The 18,122-nt window shown below is 53.0% G+C and overlaps 8 protein-coding genes across 8 annotated transcripts; 4 read left to right on the top strand and 4 right to left on the bottom strand.

Moving 5' to 3' along the window:
• Window positions 1-302: 302 nt before the first annotated feature.
• UV8b_06390 (uncharacterized protein) lies at window positions 303-1,690 on the top strand (the record flags this gene model as incomplete). The annotated part of the gene is made up of 3 exons (XM_043143887.1): window positions 303-449; window positions 548-782; window positions 900-1,690. The coding sequence occupies 3 exons, from the start codon at window positions 303-305 to the stop codon at window positions 1,688-1,690; spliced, it is 1,173 nt and encodes a 390-aa protein (XP_042999822.1).
• A 518-nt stretch (window positions 1,691-2,208) lies between these two features.
• UV8b_06389 (uncharacterized protein) lies at window positions 2,209-2,882 on the top strand (the record flags this gene model as incomplete). Its single annotated transcript, XM_043143886.1, has 2 exons — window positions 2,209-2,280; window positions 2,493-2,882. The coding sequence occupies 2 exons, from the start codon at window positions 2,209-2,211 to the stop codon at window positions 2,880-2,882; spliced, it is 462 nt and encodes a 153-aa protein (XP_042999821.1).
• Window positions 2,883-3,552: 670 nt separating this feature from the next.
• Window positions 3,553-5,028, bottom strand: UV8b_06388 (uncharacterized protein; the record flags this gene model as incomplete). Its single annotated transcript, XM_043143885.1, has 4 exons — window positions 3,553-4,169; window positions 4,236-4,569; window positions 4,641-4,910; window positions 4,999-5,028. 4 exons carry the CDS (start codon window positions 5,026-5,028, stop codon window positions 3,553-3,555), a joined length of 1,251 nt encoding a protein of 416 aa, XP_042999820.1.
• A 1,492-nt stretch (window positions 5,029-6,520) lies between these two features.
• On the bottom strand, window positions 6,521-7,358 carry UV8b_06387 (uncharacterized protein; the record flags this gene model as incomplete). Its single annotated transcript, XM_043143884.1, has 3 exons — window positions 6,521-6,887; window positions 6,969-7,183; window positions 7,284-7,358. 3 exons carry the CDS (start codon window positions 7,356-7,358, stop codon window positions 6,521-6,523), a joined length of 657 nt encoding a protein of 218 aa, XP_042999819.1.
• Window positions 7,359-8,336: 978 nt separating this feature from the next.
• Window positions 8,337-10,936, top strand: UV8b_06386 (uncharacterized protein; the record flags this gene model as incomplete). Its single annotated transcript, XM_043143883.1, has 2 exons — window positions 8,337-8,403; window positions 8,484-10,936. 2 exons carry the CDS (start codon window positions 8,337-8,339, stop codon window positions 10,934-10,936), a joined length of 2,520 nt encoding a protein of 839 aa, XP_042999818.1.
• A 343-nt stretch (window positions 10,937-11,279) lies between these two features.
• On the bottom strand, window positions 11,280-11,645 carry UV8b_06385 (uncharacterized protein; the record flags this gene model as incomplete). Its single annotated transcript, XM_043143882.1, has 2 exons — window positions 11,280-11,363; window positions 11,433-11,645. 2 exons carry the CDS (start codon window positions 11,643-11,645, stop codon window positions 11,280-11,282), a joined length of 297 nt encoding a protein of 98 aa, XP_042999817.1.
• Window positions 11,646-14,208: 2,563 nt separating this feature from the next.
• Window positions 14,209-15,176, top strand: UV8b_06384 (uncharacterized protein; the record flags this gene model as incomplete). Its single annotated transcript, XM_043143881.1, has 2 exons — window positions 14,209-14,356; window positions 14,437-15,176. 2 exons carry the CDS (start codon window positions 14,209-14,211, stop codon window positions 15,174-15,176), a joined length of 888 nt encoding a protein of 295 aa, XP_042999816.1.
• A 702-nt stretch (window positions 15,177-15,878) lies between these two features.
• Window positions 15,879-17,499, bottom strand: UV8b_06383 (uncharacterized protein; the record flags this gene model as incomplete). Its single annotated transcript, XM_043143880.1, has 2 exons — window positions 15,879-16,725; window positions 16,943-17,499. The coding sequence occupies 2 exons, from the start codon at window positions 17,497-17,499 to the stop codon at window positions 15,879-15,881; spliced, it is 1,404 nt and encodes a 467-aa protein (XP_042999815.1).
• Between the last annotated feature and the right edge of the window lie 623 nt (window positions 17,500-18,122).

Below are 18,122 nucleotides of genomic sequence, written 5' to 3'. Positions count from 1 at the left end.
CTCAAGCCGCAACCTTGACGGGTTCCACCCAGGCTGCCCAGCCCTTATTCCAGAATCCAGGCATTTGTTGCGCCGTCATTGATCACCATTGAATTTCGACCCCGTCTTGCGCATTTCATCACCCATCTGCGGCTCGGTTGCTGCTGGAACAGCCACGGCCCCTTTCCTTGACTACCATCGACCGTCACCCCATCTGGGCATATAGCCAGGAGCTGCGCAAGGCAGCCAGACTGGCTCCTTGCTTCTCCCGCAAGATTCAGGCCGCCGCCCGCCGCCCGCCGCCCGCCGCTTCGCGGTACGTCATGTCCTCCACGCCCATGGACCTGGATCGTTCGACAGGCCCCTCCAGCCTCGCGCTCGGGCAGTCATTGAAGATTCAAAGGTCCTTGGACAGCGCGCCACCCGTCTCCCACTTGAAAGATGTGATAAGCAGCTTCAGACCTGTCAAGGTTCGTCCGCTCCTTCCGACCCCCCCGCTGCTCCTCGGTCGGGTCTGCGGTCAACGGCATAGCAATGACGTGTAAATCTGATCGGGATGCGGTGACAGCTGCTTCGACGTCAAGACCTGAGGGAAGGCCGACCGACTCCGCATGTTCTCTCTATCGATTACGACGATGAAGGCGAACTCCTCATGACATCGGCGAGCGACGAGACAATCCAGATTTACAACGTCAGGGATGGCCGTCATGACAAGAGTCTCCTCAGTAAAAAGTATGGGGTCAAGTTGGCAAAGTTTACGCACACCAACTCGAGCATCATATATGCATCTACAAAACAAAACAGTAAGGTCGCCGCCCTCTCTTCCACTCCTGTCCTCCTCGGTCCCTTGGCGCGGCTCGTCTCTAAGTTTTTCTTTTTCTTTTTTTTTTTTTTATTCTTTTTCGTCCTGCTTCTCCTAGATGCCATACGATATCTTGCCACCCACGACAACTCCTTTATACGGTACTTCGAAGGGCACGAAAGTAACGTGACTGATATTGCGGTCCATCCCGGCTCTGATACCTTCATCTCTTGCTCACAGGACAATACGGTTCGACTATGGGATACTCAGTCCAAGAACGGACAGGGACAGCTGTTCCTCCGATCGCCGTCCCTTGCTGCCTACGATCCCTCGGGGATGGTGTTTGCCATCGCATGCCCCAGCAGCGGCAGTGTTCTGCTCTACGACGTTCGTAACTACGACAGGGCGCCGTTCTCGACGGTCGATATTCTTGAACAATGCTACAAGGTAGACCAGCAGCACCTGGTCAAGGGTTGGACGAAGCTGGAATTTTCCAACGACGGCAAGTCACTGCTTGTCGGCACCAAGGGCCAGGGCCACTTCTTGTTGGATGCCTTTGAAGGGAACCTCAAGGCGTACCTCCACCGACCAACCGGTGGAACTAGGCGGCAGGCGCCGGGGGAAACGCCTCCCTGCGACAACGGAAACGCAGCAACGGACCCTCGCAATCTGGACAGCAGTGGAGATTGCTGCTTTGCGCCTGATGGTCGATTCATCATCAGCGGATCCAGGCAGGACATCTTTGTGTGGGACTCGCTGTCCTCGATACCCAAAGGTAAAGTGCTGGAACCTATGTCGACGCTGCATGATAGGAGAGAAACGGCTGTCGTGGCCTTCAATCCTCGGTTCAACTTTTTTGCCACTGCAGACCAGGACTTGCTCTTTTGGCTCCCCGATCCTCATGGCTAGTCACTGTGAGGGTGTTTTGCGGTTGGGGTGGGGGGGGGGGGAGCTTGCTGGTCTGTAAGCTGGTATATTCATCTGCTCGGGGGTTAAACGACTCGACGGTCCAAAATGCCTGTAAAAAAATACGCTCCATGTCAGCCCTTGGTCGCTAGGGCCGGCAAACCCCAAAAGGCAATCGCCATTGTATATGTACTATAAATCAAATAATAAAACAGGGAGCGTGAAGAGCTCTTGGTTGACGGGGAGGAATTCCATGGAATGGACGGGTTCAATCGTGGATATGTGTGTGCTACAGGGTAGTCGGCGAGGCTCGCAGGCCCGTCGACTTTGTGCGTCCTGCCCCACCAAAAGTCCCATCATTTTCGATCGAGCATACATGTAGTGAGTGTCCAGAGTGCACCAGTCCAGACCAAGATACCAGGCAGAAGCTCTCTCACCCGTCAAAACAAGATCAAGCCCGTCGTCTCGCCATCCAGTCTCGAAGCATCGCCTCGGTAATTGCCACGCCAGCCCCCCCCCCAATGCCGCACTTCAAGTCAAGCCAAGAATGGCTCGAAAAGTCAACCCTCCTCCTCGAGGCCAGCCCATCCACAGTAAGTATCACCACCACCACCACCATCTACCACCACCATCTTGTCGGAAACCCCCGTTCGCAGCTTGTTTGTTTTGGTTTTTTTTTTGTTTTTTTTGTTTTGTTTCGTCTGTCATTTCGACCCCCCTTTGTCACATTTTATTTTTATTTTTATTTTTATTTTATTTCTCCGCGCCATAGCCTTTCCAGAAAAGCTGAATCGACGGGGTTCAGACCCGCATAACCACGAGATACTCCATCGAACAAGTCAAGTCGCGCAAAGCCAGGGCAGGCTCGACCAGCGACGTCGAGGCGCCGAAGCCGCCCCGCGGCAGCCTCGTCTTCACAACCTACGATACAGCCACCGGCGTGACCCTCAAGTACCGCACCACAAAGGCCGCCGAAGTGACCTGGCTCATGCAGTCGTCCCTGGGCCAGCTGGGTCGCAACATGGCGGCCATGCCGCCGGTCGATCGGCTGGACAGCAAGATGCCCGATGCTCCGGCCGGTGCAGCCGAGGATGGTGACGGAGGTAACCACGCCGGCGGAGCTGCCACGCCGGCGCTGCAGGCACAGCCGTCACAGCACCCGGCTGGGAAGAAGAAGAAGAAAGGCAGGAAGTGAATTGAGTGAACAAAGTGAACAAAGCCAGGGCTGCTTTTGCAGGGGGCGCAGCTCACTGTTTGCGGAGACTTTAATGGAAGAAAAGTGAGAGGAAGAATTTGGTCACCTGCAGAGTTTCCCAGCCGGGACAGATGCCACGCGCCGCATGTTGAATGCAAACACGGGACACAGAGCATCGGGTGACGGCGGGCACAGCAACAAGTCCAGTGTTGAAAAGCAGGCATCCCTCTTCCTGGACCCGATTCTTGATGACGCGGTGCAGTACGTTATCTCATTTCTTTACCGACATGTGTCCCCTGTCTACTTTTGGACGACTGTGATCCATCGCCTCATCATGTTAGAGAATGACAAAAGGAAATATAAACAGTGATAAAAATACATTTCCGAAAATGCCCCAACGCCCCGCCAAGTTCCGACGCCATTAACCTTCTTACCAAGTAACCAGGAAATCGAGCCCCTAAGCACGCCGAGGCCATCATCAAAACCAGCGCATCCAGCGATGCGGTCTTCCAAAAAAGAGGGCAAAAAAAAAAAAAAAGGAAAAAGAGAGAAAACACACACACACACACAAACCATGGCAGCCAGCTGCAATGTATTCCCCCCCCCCCCCAATAGCACAAGAAATCAGAAGAAATAATGGGGTATATGAAGCCATACTCGTACGGCCAGTCTAGAAGTCGTCGTCAAAGGAAAAGTCACCGCCGACTTCATTATCGTCAGAGACGGCACTGCTCTCGTCGACCTTCTTGGAAGTACTGGCCATGACACCGGCCTTCTGGTATTCACCAACTCGCTTCTCAAAAAAGTTGGTCTTGCCACCCAGGGAGATATTCTCCATAAAATCAAACGGATTCGCTGTCTTGTACACCTTTTCATTCCCGAGAGCAACCAACAGGCGGTCGGCAACGAATTCGATGTATTGCTTCATCAGTGTGGAGTTCATGCCGAGAAGAGCGCACGGCAGAGCCTCCGTCAGGAAATCTTGCTCAATGGTGACGGCATCGGTGATGATTTCTTGGATGATTTGCTTGCTTGCTCTTTGCTTGAGATGAGAGTGCAGCAGGCATGCAAAGTCGGTGTGCAAACCCTCGTCACGGGATATGAGTTCGTTTGAGAAGGTAAGCCCGGGCATGAGGCCGCGCTTCTTGAGCCAAAAGATGGACGCGAATGCACCACTGAAGAAGATGCCCTCGACAGCGGCGAAGGCAACCAATCGTTGGGCGAAGCTAGACTCCTTGTCTTGGATCCAGCGGATGGCCCAGTCGGCCTTTTTACGGATGCAAGGAACTGACAACATGTTAGCCGCCGAGGGATGCTCATATTGGCAAATGGGGGGCTGGTGGGCCAACATACTGGTTTCAATGGCATTGAAGAGGTAATTTCGCTGCGCGTGCTCCTTGATATACGTGTCGATCAATAAAGAATACGTCTCGGAATGGATATTCTCCATCATGATCTGGAACCCGTAGAAACAACGGGCTTCAGGAACCTGCACCTCGCCGCTGAACCGCTCAACCAGGTTTTCGTTGACGATGCCATCCGAGGCAGCAAAGAATGCCAAGATGTGAGAAATGAAATACTTTTCATCGTCGTTCAGGCGATTATTCCAGTCGTGCAAATCCTTGGACAGGTCTATCTCTTCGGCTGTCCAGAAAGAAGCCTCAGCCTTCTTGTACATTTGCCATATCTGATTGGAGAAGCGGCAAAGGTCAGTAAAAAGGTACAACACCAATAGTCCGACAGCGCGGTTACACATACCTCGTGATACTTGATGGGGAAGAGAACAAAGCGCTGCGGGTTCTCCTGCAGGAGTGGCTCGTCGATTTCATCGGCCTTGATGCCGGGAGCGACAGAAGGAGTCAAAGACTCCTTCTCAGTTTCTTCAGTATCGGGCTTCTGCTCGGACTCGACTTGCTTGCCCAAGGCGTGGAAAGCCGCGACGTCTAGCATGTTCTCCTTGTTGGACGCGCCAAAGTCCAGCTTCTTGACGGGCGACTCCATCTTGAAGGAGTTCAAGGCCGAGGCAGCCTGCAGAACATGTCAGTTTTCGTCTTACTTGGGCTGTACAAGATTTGCGCGTTGAAAGACGGGACAAGTGAAGAGCGGTGCTGCTGACCTGCTTGGAAGGGGTGATTTCGACGGCCATTGTGATGAGATAAGACGCAAGTATGGCAATGATTTATACCGAGAGCACAACAGACGTGTTTCGTTGCTTGGGCTCGGCCTCGAATATGTGAAAGAGACGCGATGGTTGGAGATGGCATTCACGAGTTCGCTCGTGGCGCCAGTGCCTTTTTGTACCAGAGCAAACGGGCGTCATCACGTGCTGCGCGACGCGTCGGGCGTGTTTTCATGGTGGGGAGGGACGCGGCCAACCACTTAAAAAGGGCAAATTGCTTGGGCCAGTCACCAGTGCAGGTGGAGGTATTCACGGACTACGCACGACATGGACCCGCTTATGGCGCAGCAGGGTTGTCGTAGCTACCAGGTGTTTTAGGTACCGAGTACGCAGGCACGTTAGTATCGAGTACCCCAGCTTAGGGGCGACGCACACGAGTTCTGAACCCGCGAACTACGAATACTGCAAAATCTTTGCATGATACACGAGAAGAAAATTAGATGGTGGATGAATCTACTAGTGATGATGATGGTGATGATAGTGATGCCTCCCCTTTTTTATTATTATTATTATTATTATTTATTTTTTTTCCCCTTCAGTTCCAACATGGTTCCTTGGCTGGAGGCTTGAACTTCCCCTAACCCCAGGTGGCTCGGTCCCCCTTGTCCAGATGCCTGGCTACCTCCTAGGTAGGTACATGTACCTAGGTACCTAAGGTACGTAGGTGCCTCTTACAGACTACAGGGGCTTACCAACCTCGGATTTTTTGTACAAACCACCCACCCTGTCGTAGGCCGACGCGTATAGGATTGTCAGCTTTACGCGGTCATGCACAAAGAGAGGCGAGATTCAACCACATTTCAATCGCAAAGTGCGGAGTACGGAGTAGAATCGGACCAACGAGCTTGCCCAAAGATTAATTGGGCCGGGCTCTACGGAGTCCGGAGCTTGGCGTTTCACACTTCAAATGGCGTTGCCGCCAATGGCAGCCGCCTCTCACTACGGAGTACTGCGTACGGATAGTCAAGGTGCTTTTCAAATTCATTAACCATGAACGGACTCGGGATGTGCTCATTGCCACACAACGCTGCAGCTGCCCGGGTAGTTTTTGCTGGTCCGGAGCACAGAATCACAGGTACTTGCAGAAATGGAGTCTGCAGTGAATTACAGAGAATCGGGGCAGAAGCCTTATCAACCCCCCAACAGCCGGTAGAACCTGTCGCGGAACAACCCATCACGAGGCTCAAAGGCTGGAAGGCTGACTAGCCCGACGAAAGGAATCCCATCCGAGCACTGCCAAGCACAGAAACAAGGCCAATAATCCGGGCAGTGCTTGATTCCCGAGCCTTGTGCGACCCAAAACATCAAAAGTTGGTTTGATGGCCTGTGCAGCGGTAATAGACATGGATACAATAGCCTGCAGAGGGCCATCCGACGCGCCGTAAAGAGTACGTCCGTACTAGGTAATGCTGTCGATTGAAAATGTGCTGCCTCAAGTGTGCCCGAGCAATTAGTGAAACTACAGTGGTCCAGAACGCTTCCGGCCGTTGGGTCGCCTCTCAAGCGACTCCTCTGGAGTGATGATGCCATCCTCGGGAAGCCGTGTGCCTCTTCCTCGGCGACGCGGCTCCAGCCCCTGAGCAGCATCTTGATCGAGCTTGTGCACGTTGTGCTCAGCCCTCTCCCGCAGGAAACTCTCGAGAAGGAGAGCATTTCGCGTGTTTCCCCTGAAAATGGCTTCCGCGCCGGGTACAAGTCCGATCAAAAAGTCAAGGGCCACATTCACCATCATGTGCGCCTTTACGGAGTTGGGAAGACCGCCTTCAATCTTGCAGCACTTTCGAAAGACGGAAAGCGACATGAGCCCGTCAATAGCATCTCCAATCCTTGTTACCGTCGCCAAGTCAGCAAACAAGAATGACACGCTGCAAGATGTGTAAAGGGATGACAGGGAGAAACCAACTCACACTGGGATAATACCAATGACTGTGCTCCATCCAAACCCAACTCCAAAAACGGTGAACAAGGACCAGTCGAGGTGATGTACTCGTCTTCGGACTCTCATCAGAACCTTGGCGTCGTGATCTGACAGACCAGGAGGTAGAGCCCTCTTCTTCTTCACTTGCTTGCCCGTCGGTTTCCCGTTGGATTTGACGCCCGGGACTTTTTCATAATAAGGATCCTAGATGAGGATATTAGCACCATGATTGTCCGTTTGTCTGATCAGCGCAGGATAAGTCTTCCCCGCGAAGCTGTAAGCCGTGTAAGCCTTGTAAACATACTCCTTGACCAAACTTTTCTTGCAGCTTCTTGCCCAGGAGCTTTTTTACGGCGGTTTTTACAACCATCGACGCCATCTTTGCTTCTATGTCTCTGTTTTGCCTTCTATTCTTTCTATGTCTTTTTCTGTCCTGGACGGTGGAATATTGAGGAAGTCGGACTTCCACCTGACAACCAGCTCCGGGGTATCGTTGGGGGTATCGTTGGACGCTCGTCTCGCTTTATAAAGGGAAGAAAAAAGGTCATGGGAGGAGGCGGTCATGTTGTGAGGAACGAGGACAGGAAAGGGTCCGTCTTTTTATGACGTTGGGTATCGACTGGCGCTGCACCTTTCCCCCAGGATTTCCTGTTTGGTTGCCTCCTCGTGACGCCATGATGTAATTTGGTTAGCGCCTGCCTGCCTTGGCTTGATTACCCCGGCCCCTGATTGCTACGGAGTACGGAGTACAGAAGCCGAGCACCGCCACAGACTCCCTCAGTCAGGTCAGGCGTGGAGAACTCAGGAATACTGCGTACTGTGTGGATAGCCCTGGACCAAAGAGCAGAGTTTGACTGTGTGGCCGTGAGGCTCGCACTGAGCAGCGCCACACCAGCTCTTTTGGCGCCGCTTAGCACAAACGGCCAAACGATAAAACTACGGATGATGCCATCGTCATACATACTCCAGCCAGTATATCCTTTCCTTGTGCATTTTCAGGCAACAGCCAATAGACACCCCGTCGATAACTCTAACTACGACCCGCGAACGTCTACACCGCGTGCGCGTGCAGCTTTTTTCATTGCGGCTGCACCCTGGGCATCCCTATAATAATCTTCTCGCCATCCTGCCATCCCGCCATCCCGCCATCCCGCCATCCCGCCATCTCGCCATCTCGCCATCTCGCCATCTCGTCGTCCTCTTGATTGCGACTTGTCGCCGTCACACGAAGCGCGCTGTCCTCCAGACCAACCATGTCCGGCAACCCTTCAAGGCTGCACCCTGAATATTTCCCTGAAAAGTTCGCGAAAAAGCTCCAGTCTGTCTTCATGTGCAAGCTACGTTTCCTAGCGCATTGATGGAAATTACAGTGGCTGAAAGCCAACGAGACACGATGACGGCAGATGGGATGCAGCTCGAAGATTGTAAGCTCTCCCTTGCAGGCGCAATATGCGGCTTCATAATGCTAGTCATACCATGTTTGTGCTGACTGTTTGGGGATCAGGGCTGGACGATCTCTGCGTCCGCTTCATCATCAACCTCCCCCAAGAGGACCTGTCGTCTGTGGCTCGGATATGTTTCCAGGTTGAGGAAGCTCAATGGTTTTACGAAGACTTTATAAGACCACTGGATCCCAACCTACCCTCCATGTCACTGAGAACCTTTTGCCTGCGCATTTTCCAACACTGCCCGTTACTTGCCTCGTTCTCGGTTGAGAATCACACCAAGGCGTTCGAAGAATTCTTGCAGTACAAAACCAGAGTTCCTGTACGAGGCGCCATCATGCTCAACCACATGATGGACTCTGTCGTCCTGGTCAAAGGTTGGAAAAAAGGCGCAAACTGGAGTTTTCCGCGAGGCAAAATCAACAAAGACGAAGATGACTTGGACTGTGCCATTCGCGAGGTTTATGAAGAGACAGGGCTGGATCTTCGTGCCGCTGGCCTCGCACCCGATGAGAAGAAGCCCAAATACATTGAAATTCCGATGCGAGAGCAGCAGCTCCGCCTCTACGTCTTTCGCGATATCCCCATGGACACTAAATTCCAGCCTCGCACGCGCAAAGAAATCAGCAAAATCCAATGGTACAGGCTTTCCGAGCTGCCGGCCTTTCGCAAGAAGGGCGTGCAGAACCAGGGCGAACAAAGCACTGGGCCTGCAGTCAACAGGTTCTACATGGTTGCCCCTTTTCTCGTTCCTCTGAAAAAGTGGATTCTTTCGCAGAGGAGAATCGACGACAGGAGAGCAGCCAAAGAAGCCCGAAACCTTGCGCCGCTCCCTCCCGTTGTTGTGGATGATATCGCGACGACTGAAGACGACACTTGGGCGCCAACTTGTCCTGAGCCTGCATCTCAGGTCCCTGCCATTGAAACGCTCGACGGGGCCACGAGAGAATTGCGGCGACTGTTGAAGATGCAGCCCCCTACTCAAGGTATCCAAGTCCAGCCAGAGGAAGACAAGGGAACCGCGCTTTTGTCAATTCTTCAGTCTAACAGTGATTGCACGACACAACAAACATATCCGACCCCGCTATCGCCACAGTCTCCTCAACGTGCGACAGGATCGGCAATGCCACGACCTCCTGGTCATGCACATCACTTCAACACCGCCCGAGCCCCGAGTACTCGGCAGATTCCACAGCACTCTCCTTCCGTTTTGTCCTTGCAGGATTACGGACGTGCGCCTGGGAACCTCCCGCCAGGCACAGTCAACCATGCAGAGCACCGGGCTCGGTTCCAGAGCGGTTTAGAGCCGCCGCATTACGTCGATTCCAGGAACAATCCGCTTTTCGCGTCGCAAGGCTCCTTTCAGCAGCCTGCAACGCCTCAGCCCAATAGCAATCACGGCCCTCAATCCGCCGGCTTCGTTTCCAGACAGAGCTCTTTGTCTGGGCAGTTGAATCAGTCATTGACCAGCCCCAGCTCCGCGAGACTTGGTGAGGCTTCTGCTGCTCTTCTCAGCGCCTTTAAGCGAGATGCCGCTTCTCCGCAGACGAGCCTGAACAATCTTGACGCTATGGCAAGTGCGTATCGAAAATCTTCTAGTGGACAAGTGTCGCATGATCCCTTGCGAAGCTCGTCAGCCGCCCCCCTGAGCCAGGCGGCTGGTGGCTCGGCGTCACGCCAGATGATGGAACACAGTACTATCTCCGAGGTAGTCGGGTCGTCGACTTATCCGGCGGGGGTTCAACATCGGTCTGCCCTTTTGGATATTTTCAACCAACGCCACACAACAAACGCTGGGGCTCACCATTCCTCGGAAGGTATTGCAGAGTCCGGTCCTAGCGACGTTGCTCAACGTGCCGGTCAGCCTCCGCAAGAAGAGAGTGCTAGCACACGGCAACTAGATCATCATCATCATGACGCTTCGACAGGTCCAAAAGTACCTCTGGAATCTTATCCTGCTCAAGAAAATCACGGCCGACCGGCATTGAGCTCGACGCGTCAGGGAGGGAAACCCATCCCGTACCAGAATCAGCATCGAAAGCCCGTCGGGTCCCCACTGGTCCCAGGCCGTACTAAACAGCCGTCTCAAGTACCACGCATCCTTAAGCGAGGACAGAGTATGAACCAATTCAACGATGCAGACAACAACCAACAGAGTGCTTCATCAGCCACGGCACTGGGCTTTGCCTCGGCCAAGCCTGCTCCTGGCCATACCGGGGCTATGCCCGAACCCACCCATGGACCTAGTCCAGGTTACCGCGACGGAGATTCCCACGGCCCTCGTGAGAAAAAGGAGCAGCTCTTGTCTCTTTTCGGCAAACAGCCAGTTTCTGGTAACCCGAATGCGGGATCAGGTCGGCTTGAGAAGGAAACGGGAAATATCGCAAATACCACTCAGTCGATGATGCCCTCCAAAGCGCCCCGAGCAGAGGAGGCTCCCATGTCTGCTGCGGAGAGGACATTCTTGTTGGATTACTTGCAGTCCGTTACCAAGAATGCGGGACGCGGATAGCTTTGCCTATTCTATGACTCATTTTGCGCTGCCTAGTCTCGAGCGCTCAACCTGACCGACAACCTTGTGAAAGACGTTATTTCGTGTCGGAGATGAACGTTGTTGAGAAACGAAAAAAAGTTTTGGCAAGTAAGGAACTTTTGATAGCGATAACGTAGTCGGAGTCGAGACTTGCCCCTTCGTTCATGGCTGCTGTGCCTCCTTGTTAACATTGATCAAATCGGTCCTTTGGGCGTGCCCATTCGTGTGATGCAAAACAAAACCCTTGATGGCGGTTAGCAAGCCCTGCGACCATGCTTCTAGAAGACGTGTTTATGCCATTGCCGTCGAGGCTCGTGGTAAATCAGAGTAATTTCCACACCACGGCTTGCTTGGTGAGTTGGTAAGCACCGAGCCAAGCCCAATGTGCGTGGCTTCCACTTCCACACTATTCAAAAGCCACGTTGAGCATCAGCTAGGAAGTTGGGGAGTTTCTGTCTGACATTTGAATACATACCGGTCCCGAAGGGAAGGGGCGGAAGAAGCTTAAATTGTCAATGTTCTCCTGTTGATGCCGAGGCAATTGTTGAAGCGCGCGCAGCTGGCGGTGTTGGCGCTGGCACCGCGTCACCCGTGACGGTTGAGACGTAAACAGTTGACTGACCGACCCCTTTGGGGTTTTCCTTGATGGCACGAAGTGAAGTACGTCGGCGCGTTTGTCTGACCGCATGGGTGCATTGCGGGATGGAAAGTTTTTGAGCACTCAGCCGACACGCGCAGGCCGAGAATGGGGAGAACCAATATTTCTTACGCCCTTCCTACACGGCCAAGACAGCCCCATTCCGCGTCCATGTTCTGGGGTCTTGCCACGACAAGTAGCAGGGTGCATTTTGGACAGTTTCCAAGGGAGGCTGCATTTCAACGGCAGGCATGGCATGACATGACATAAGTGAACCTGGCATTCCGACGAAACATTAAGCCAACCACGGCCTCTCAGACGGGGCTTCTGAGAATGCGTGACGAAAAAAAAAAAAAAAAAAAAAAAAAAAAAAAAAAAAAAAAAAAAAGAATGAATACCTGGTAAGTGGGGAACTCGGCACTTGGAAGACGCATCCCGTGTGTGTGTGCTAGGGTGCCTGACACTGGAATGTTGTATCCGTAGTCATCATGTCATCATTGGCAAAGGGGGGAGGAACACCATGGAGCAGAAACACCCGAGTGTGTGTGTCGCTGTGGGCTGAAGATTGTTGAGGACCACATGCAGACATATGTGCATTGCATGATGCTGGCTGACGGGGAGTTTTGGGAATGTTGGCGCAAGAATGAGGAAGAGGAAGAGGAAGAGGAAGAGGAAGGAAGCACGGAGTGAGTATTCGCGCCAACGTCCTCGTGGCAGCCGAGGCGGGAATGCGCAGGTGCAACTGCCCACCCTGCAAAGCGGCGCAGGCTAGTTGCTGAGCGCGGTATGGTACAGTAGGTACGCAAATGTATATTCAAGGCAGGTGGGGTGGTAGGTGAGAGCATTCGCACTTGACGAGTGAATCGTGAAATTTTGAAATATGAAATGAGAAATGAGAAATGAGAAATGCGAAATGCGAAATGCGAAATGCGCAGTGGGAAACGCGGCGAGGCGAGAAATGCGGCTGTAAATATCTGCACTATCCGTGACGAATGCCAGTCATCAAGTGATTTGGGTGGGTTTTACAGGGATTACGGAGTTGGTTGAAGCTTAATTAAGCGTCAGTCAGTGGACGTGAACACGCGTTTGCAGCTTTAGAGCTCAAGTGTCAAAGGGATTAGCCAGTCGTGTGTGTGGGTGGGCGCGTGGGTGGGTTTTGTTTTGTTGGGTTCGGGTTTGGGGGCGGCGAAGGGGGGGGGGGGTTTGGAAGAAGAGGCGCAGGGCAAGTCACAGAGGGCTCATGCCTGACGCGGCGGGGCAGCATGGCTATTTTTAGAACAGGCGCTCGAGCGGTCAAGACGACATCTCCAAACTAAAATATTACTTTCATCTTTCAAAAAGGTCCCGGTCCCGGCCCCGATCCCGTCGTGCAGGAAACCGTACAAGACGTTTGACTTTGGCGCGTTTGATCGAATAAAATGTTGAACTCGTTTTACGGGGTACATGGCGTTTCCATGGCTTCCGGATTATTCTCCGACCAACATAAAAAAAACACCACACCATTCCCAAGGTTGAAATTCACCTAATTACTCACATGTGCTCGGTGGATCAGGTCCTGCCAAGGCAGAACACGAGATCACGTGCCGTGGCGTCTGGCTGGTCACTTTAGAGATGCTAGCAACGGACGATGCTGATTTGGCCGGCAAATCAGGCATCTAGCAGAAACGGCGGTTAGCTGGTCACGGGCTTGCAAGAATACAACGTGCAAAGCAGGAGAATGAATCGATACCTACATGTACCTACCTTAGGTACCTAATTCACATGCCCAATCACCAACGTCGCGTAGCAGCTGTCAGAGTTGTCTGCGGGGAGGGGGGCCCCTATCTAAAAAAAAAAAAAAACCGGGGCCTGCTGCGTATGTACCTAGGTACCCTGGCTGTCAACCCCCGAGCCGGACGGACTTGCCGTCTTGTTTTGGTTTGTTTGCCGTCTGGTCTGTTTGTCTGGTCGGAAAGAATGTGGCACAGGCACACAGGGTTTGCGAAATGGGCGCGAAATCGGCTGCTAACTGCACGTCGCTTGCTCGGTCGGAGTTTACCCCTAAAACTGCCTCGACTTCCCCCTGTCCTGGCCGCGCTTCTCTCAATCTTTACCACCGACGATCGCCGCCTTCGTTCCCGCTTTATGCACGATCATTATTATTCCTCCCCCCCCCCCTCTTTCACTTCGCCACGGCCCCTGTTCTCCTCTGCCCGGACCTTTTTGCTCCTTGACATTCGCTTTTCCTGACCCCGGCTTGTCTCGCATCTCGAATTGCAAATCCGTTCACCACTCTCCGAGTCCCGACTGTTGTCAATCGCCCCGACCAACAAGCCGTTGGATGCAACCAACCCGGCCGTTTTGACTGCATCTCGACACGTTATCGACATATCCTCCGTTCCAACTCGAAAAGCGCCCTCAAACGAAACTCCCGTCTCGTTCAATCAGTTTCGTCTTTTGGTAGCGTTTGAATTCTGATACATCACGCTTCAAACGACAACAACAACATCATCGTCAACACCATCATCATCATTTCGTCAAGGGAAATTGGAATATTTCAATATATATATATATATATATATATCTTTTCACTCGCTTACAGCTCCTGCAAGGCCCGCCCTGCCGCCTTCTCAAAATGCGTTTTCCCCCGTCTTTGCTGCAACTGGCCTTTTGCTTCTCCTCGTTTGGCCCCGTAACTACGGCATCGGGGTGGCCTCGGTGGCTCCCCGACCTCGACTCTCTCGTGGTACGGGCTGACAGTCCCGATGCTTCGAGCGCTACACGTAAGAAGCCAATCCCCGCAAAGTTTTCTTTCCAAATGTTGTTGCCTGACACACCCTGAACTAATTCTTCTTCGTCACAGCAATCTCCTCCAACTCGCCTGCCTCGTCTCCTGCCTCCGCCTCGGGTTCGGCAACTGGGTCGATAAGTCCAGGTGCTAAGACGACTGATTTAAATACCGCCAAAGCCACCCCGTCTGGCAGTCAAAGCGGCAGTCAAGGCAGCAGTCAAGGCAGCAGCAAAGGCAGCAACCCCGTGCCTGTCTCCGTGGTTGGCAATCACACCCAGTTCCCTGCCCAATACCCTCCCGGCGGTATCAGTATGCAGACGCCAAACATATTTCTACAGCCTTCTGGCTTGTACAAGATTAGCGACTACGTGACTTGGTCATGGAACTACACCTCCTTACTCGCCACTCCGACTGCCATCGATGTCATTGTTAGCTGTTCGACTGGGAGCGATACCTTTACTTTGACCTCCAGCATGCCCTTCGCTACCGACGTTAATTACGTCTGGGATACCAAGCAGCAGGCCAACAACGGCAGCAGTCGCCTTTTCAACGCCATGTACACCCTGATTATCAAAGACTCGGCTGCCGCTATTACCCAGGCGCCGGAAGCCGGCTACCTTGGCGCATGTCCTGGTTATACCTTTGGCATGTACGCTGCCCAGTCTTACGTGCCCTACGCCCAATGGGTTTGCGTGGGATGCAGTGCCGCGTCCTCTTTCTTTGGCTACCAAGCCCTAGGACTCGCAGTCACGATGAGTGTCATCACTGTCATGAGTTTTACCTGGTTTGTTTCTGGCCTGGGGTTATATTAGCGGTTCCCACCTTTCATGGGTCTTGATCTTTCTTCACCCTGTTCTTGTTTAGAGTTTAGAGGACGGAAACACCCTGGTCTGCAGCAGTTCTAAACGGCTCATCCAGGCTGGCTTTTTTTTTTTTGGAAACCATTGTGGAAACTAATACTAATTTGAAGCCATTTTATTTTTTACCTCGATTGCTTTTTATTTTTATTTTTTTCGTCTCCCTCCCCCATCTTTATGTCTTTTTTCAAGCGACACATTGGGCTATTATTATGCATCATGTGAGAGTAAACCGAGGGCGAGTGATTTGGGGACACGCTTTGTTCTGGGGATAGGGGGTTATCTATCTCTGTTTCTTTTCCATCATTTCGGTAGCGTTAGTATGGCCAGAGGCGTTGAATATGGTGAAAGTTTCTTCTCAATGAAACCCTGCGCGATTTCTCGCCGGCTTGTCCGTTATTTTCGTGCATGACAGCAATAGAAGAGCTTTGGTTGCTCCACAATGACTCCAATTTCGAGCTATTCACTCACCTCTGTTTGGTGTATAGACGTGTAATGATGAGCATTGGCATATTTGCATCGAAACTGACGATGACGTGCAAAGTTCTACACACATAGAATACAGAAAAAAAAAAAAAAAAAAAAAAAAAAAAAACTCTCGACAGGCAAGAGAGAGGGCCGGACAGATGTAGCTAGCTACCTACCTTAGGTAGGTAGCTAGACCATGCGCAAGGTGAAGCCTGCCCCCCGCTCTTGTTGGTTCCGGCCTTGAAAAATGCCGCTCAGGTCCACGTCCCCTAAGCTGACGGCCTGTCCTCGGATGGGCGCATCAGGCTCCATTCTGTGTCTGCGTTCCTGGCCGGCCCTGCTGGGGAAGGTGGGAAACAAGCTCTCCGGCTTCGGCTTGGGATCCTGGCGGAAATACTCGTGCTGGAGCATGTCCCTTGCCGTGGGACGCCGATTCGGATCCAGGGCCAGGAGACTGTCGAGCAAGCTCGCCCCGGCCGTGGTCATGTTGGGAAAGCGAGCGCGGATGACGGACCCAGTGGTCTGGGGGTTCTTGGGAAGCTTGAGGTTGCGGGCGTTTGGGAGCTTCCGGAAGCCCGGCCACGAATCGTCCGTGGGCACGCCGCAGAGCTCAAAGATTTTGGCCATCTGGTCCACCTCATTGCTGCCGCGAAGCAGGGGCTCCCGCGTGATGAGCTCGCCGAAGATGCAGCCGACGCTCCACATGTCAATCGCCGCGCCGTACGTGCTGGTGCCCAAGAGGAGCTCGGGGGCGCGGTACCACAGCGTGACGACGAGCTGGGTCAGCCTGGGCGACGGGTCGCCGACGTACCGTGCCATGCCGAAGTCGGCAATCTTGAGCTGGCCTCGGTTGTTCAGGAGCAGGTTGGACGTTTTGAGGTCTCGATGGAGCAGCCAGTGATCGTGGAGATAGGACAGCCCGGTGGTCAATTGAAGGAGGAGTTGCTTGATTTCGGAAAAGAGAAAGGGCTCGGGCATGTCTTCCAGGATGCCCTTAAGATCGTGTTCTACAAACTCGAGAACTAGGTATATGGAGCTATGAATTGGGGAGGTGGAGGGTGGTTTCGGGGGAAAGGGGGCCAAAGTTAGAAACGACGATTTCGGCGAACAAGGCGTCCCCCTTTTTTTTTTTTCTTTTTTTCCCCTTCTTTCTTTATTCTTTCCTTTTTCTTTCTTTTTTTTTTTCCCCCCTTCCCAAAGCACAAAATATGCCAAAAAAAAAGGACAAAAAAAAGGACAAAAAAAAAACTTACTTATCCAATCTCGGCATGTCATCACCAACAACGACATCTTGTAATCGCACAATGTTTCGGTGTTTGCAATTCTGCAGTATCTGTATCTCCCGAAGCCCCGTCACCGGCAGGCCATTGCGATCTGACTGATCAAGCTTCAGCCGCTTGAGCGCGACTACGCGGCCGGTCGAGCGTTCCATGCCCCTCGTCACCCAGCCGTACGTGCCCTCTTCAATGTCGTTCAGCTTGTCGTACTCGTCGATGCTTCGGCTCTTGGCCCAGGTCCCCGCATGCTCGAAGCGCAGGAGCTTCACCGGGCCGGAATCGTCTGCGCCGGAACCCGCCGGCGACGCGCGCTCTGCAGCCCCGGGTGAGAGCCTCGGGCGTTTCGACGGCGGCTCTCCGTCATGGTCTCGGCTCGGCGGCAGTGGTGACGGCGCTGCCTGCCTGTCCGCGTCGAGCTTGAGTGCCCTCTCTGCCTTCTTCCGCCGCCTGTGTTCCTTTTCCTGCTTCAGCCTGGCCTTCAGCTCGGCATCAGCCTCCGTGTCGGCCCACCTTGACCTGCCCGTGCTGGCCATGTGGGGATGAAGCGATGGGAAGCTGTGAGGCGGCTTGAGCCTGGAGTTCCCATCCGCGAATCGGCGTCGTCTTCCACAGCCAACTCGCGGCGGGTGTGAACGGGGAACGGGGAACGATGGCGAGCTTGGGGGGGAAAAAAAAGAAAAAGAAAAAGGAAAAAAAGAAAAAAAAGCAAAAAAAAAAAAAAGAGAGAGAAAAAAAAAAGAGTTGTCGTATGAAAAGCCAGAGGGCGGTTGGGCGAGTCGACAAGACAGGAGGGATCCGTTGCCAAGGAGGTTTTGGAACTTTTGATGACGTGGGGAAGCGAAAAGAGAAGTCGGGATGGACCATGCCGACAGAGTTGTAGATCCATTGATGGATGATTGACCATGGACAAGCTTGCGGCCAACCAGGGGGGGGGGGGGGGTCGCGTGTCTTTCTTATCTTATCGCCTGGCAGCTTCGAGACTTCCAAACACTCAAAACTTGCAAACTTGCAATGCCCTTAGTCCACCAGACTTCCTTCATACCATGGCTCATCGTCTCCCATGAAGTTATGAACGCGACTTCCAAATAAATCCAATCAGCCTGCCTCACTCAGCCTTGCCAATTCTACCTACCAACTCCCAAACCCCCTTGGGCCT

Source organism: Ustilaginoidea virens, chromosome 5 (genome assembly GCF_000687475.1).
Source record: "Ustilaginoidea virens chromosome 5, complete sequence".
Taxonomy (NCBI): Eukaryota; Fungi; Ascomycota; class Sordariomycetes; order Hypocreales; family Clavicipitaceae; genus Ustilaginoidea; species Ustilaginoidea virens.
This window is presented reverse-complemented; position numbering and strand designations above follow the sequence as displayed.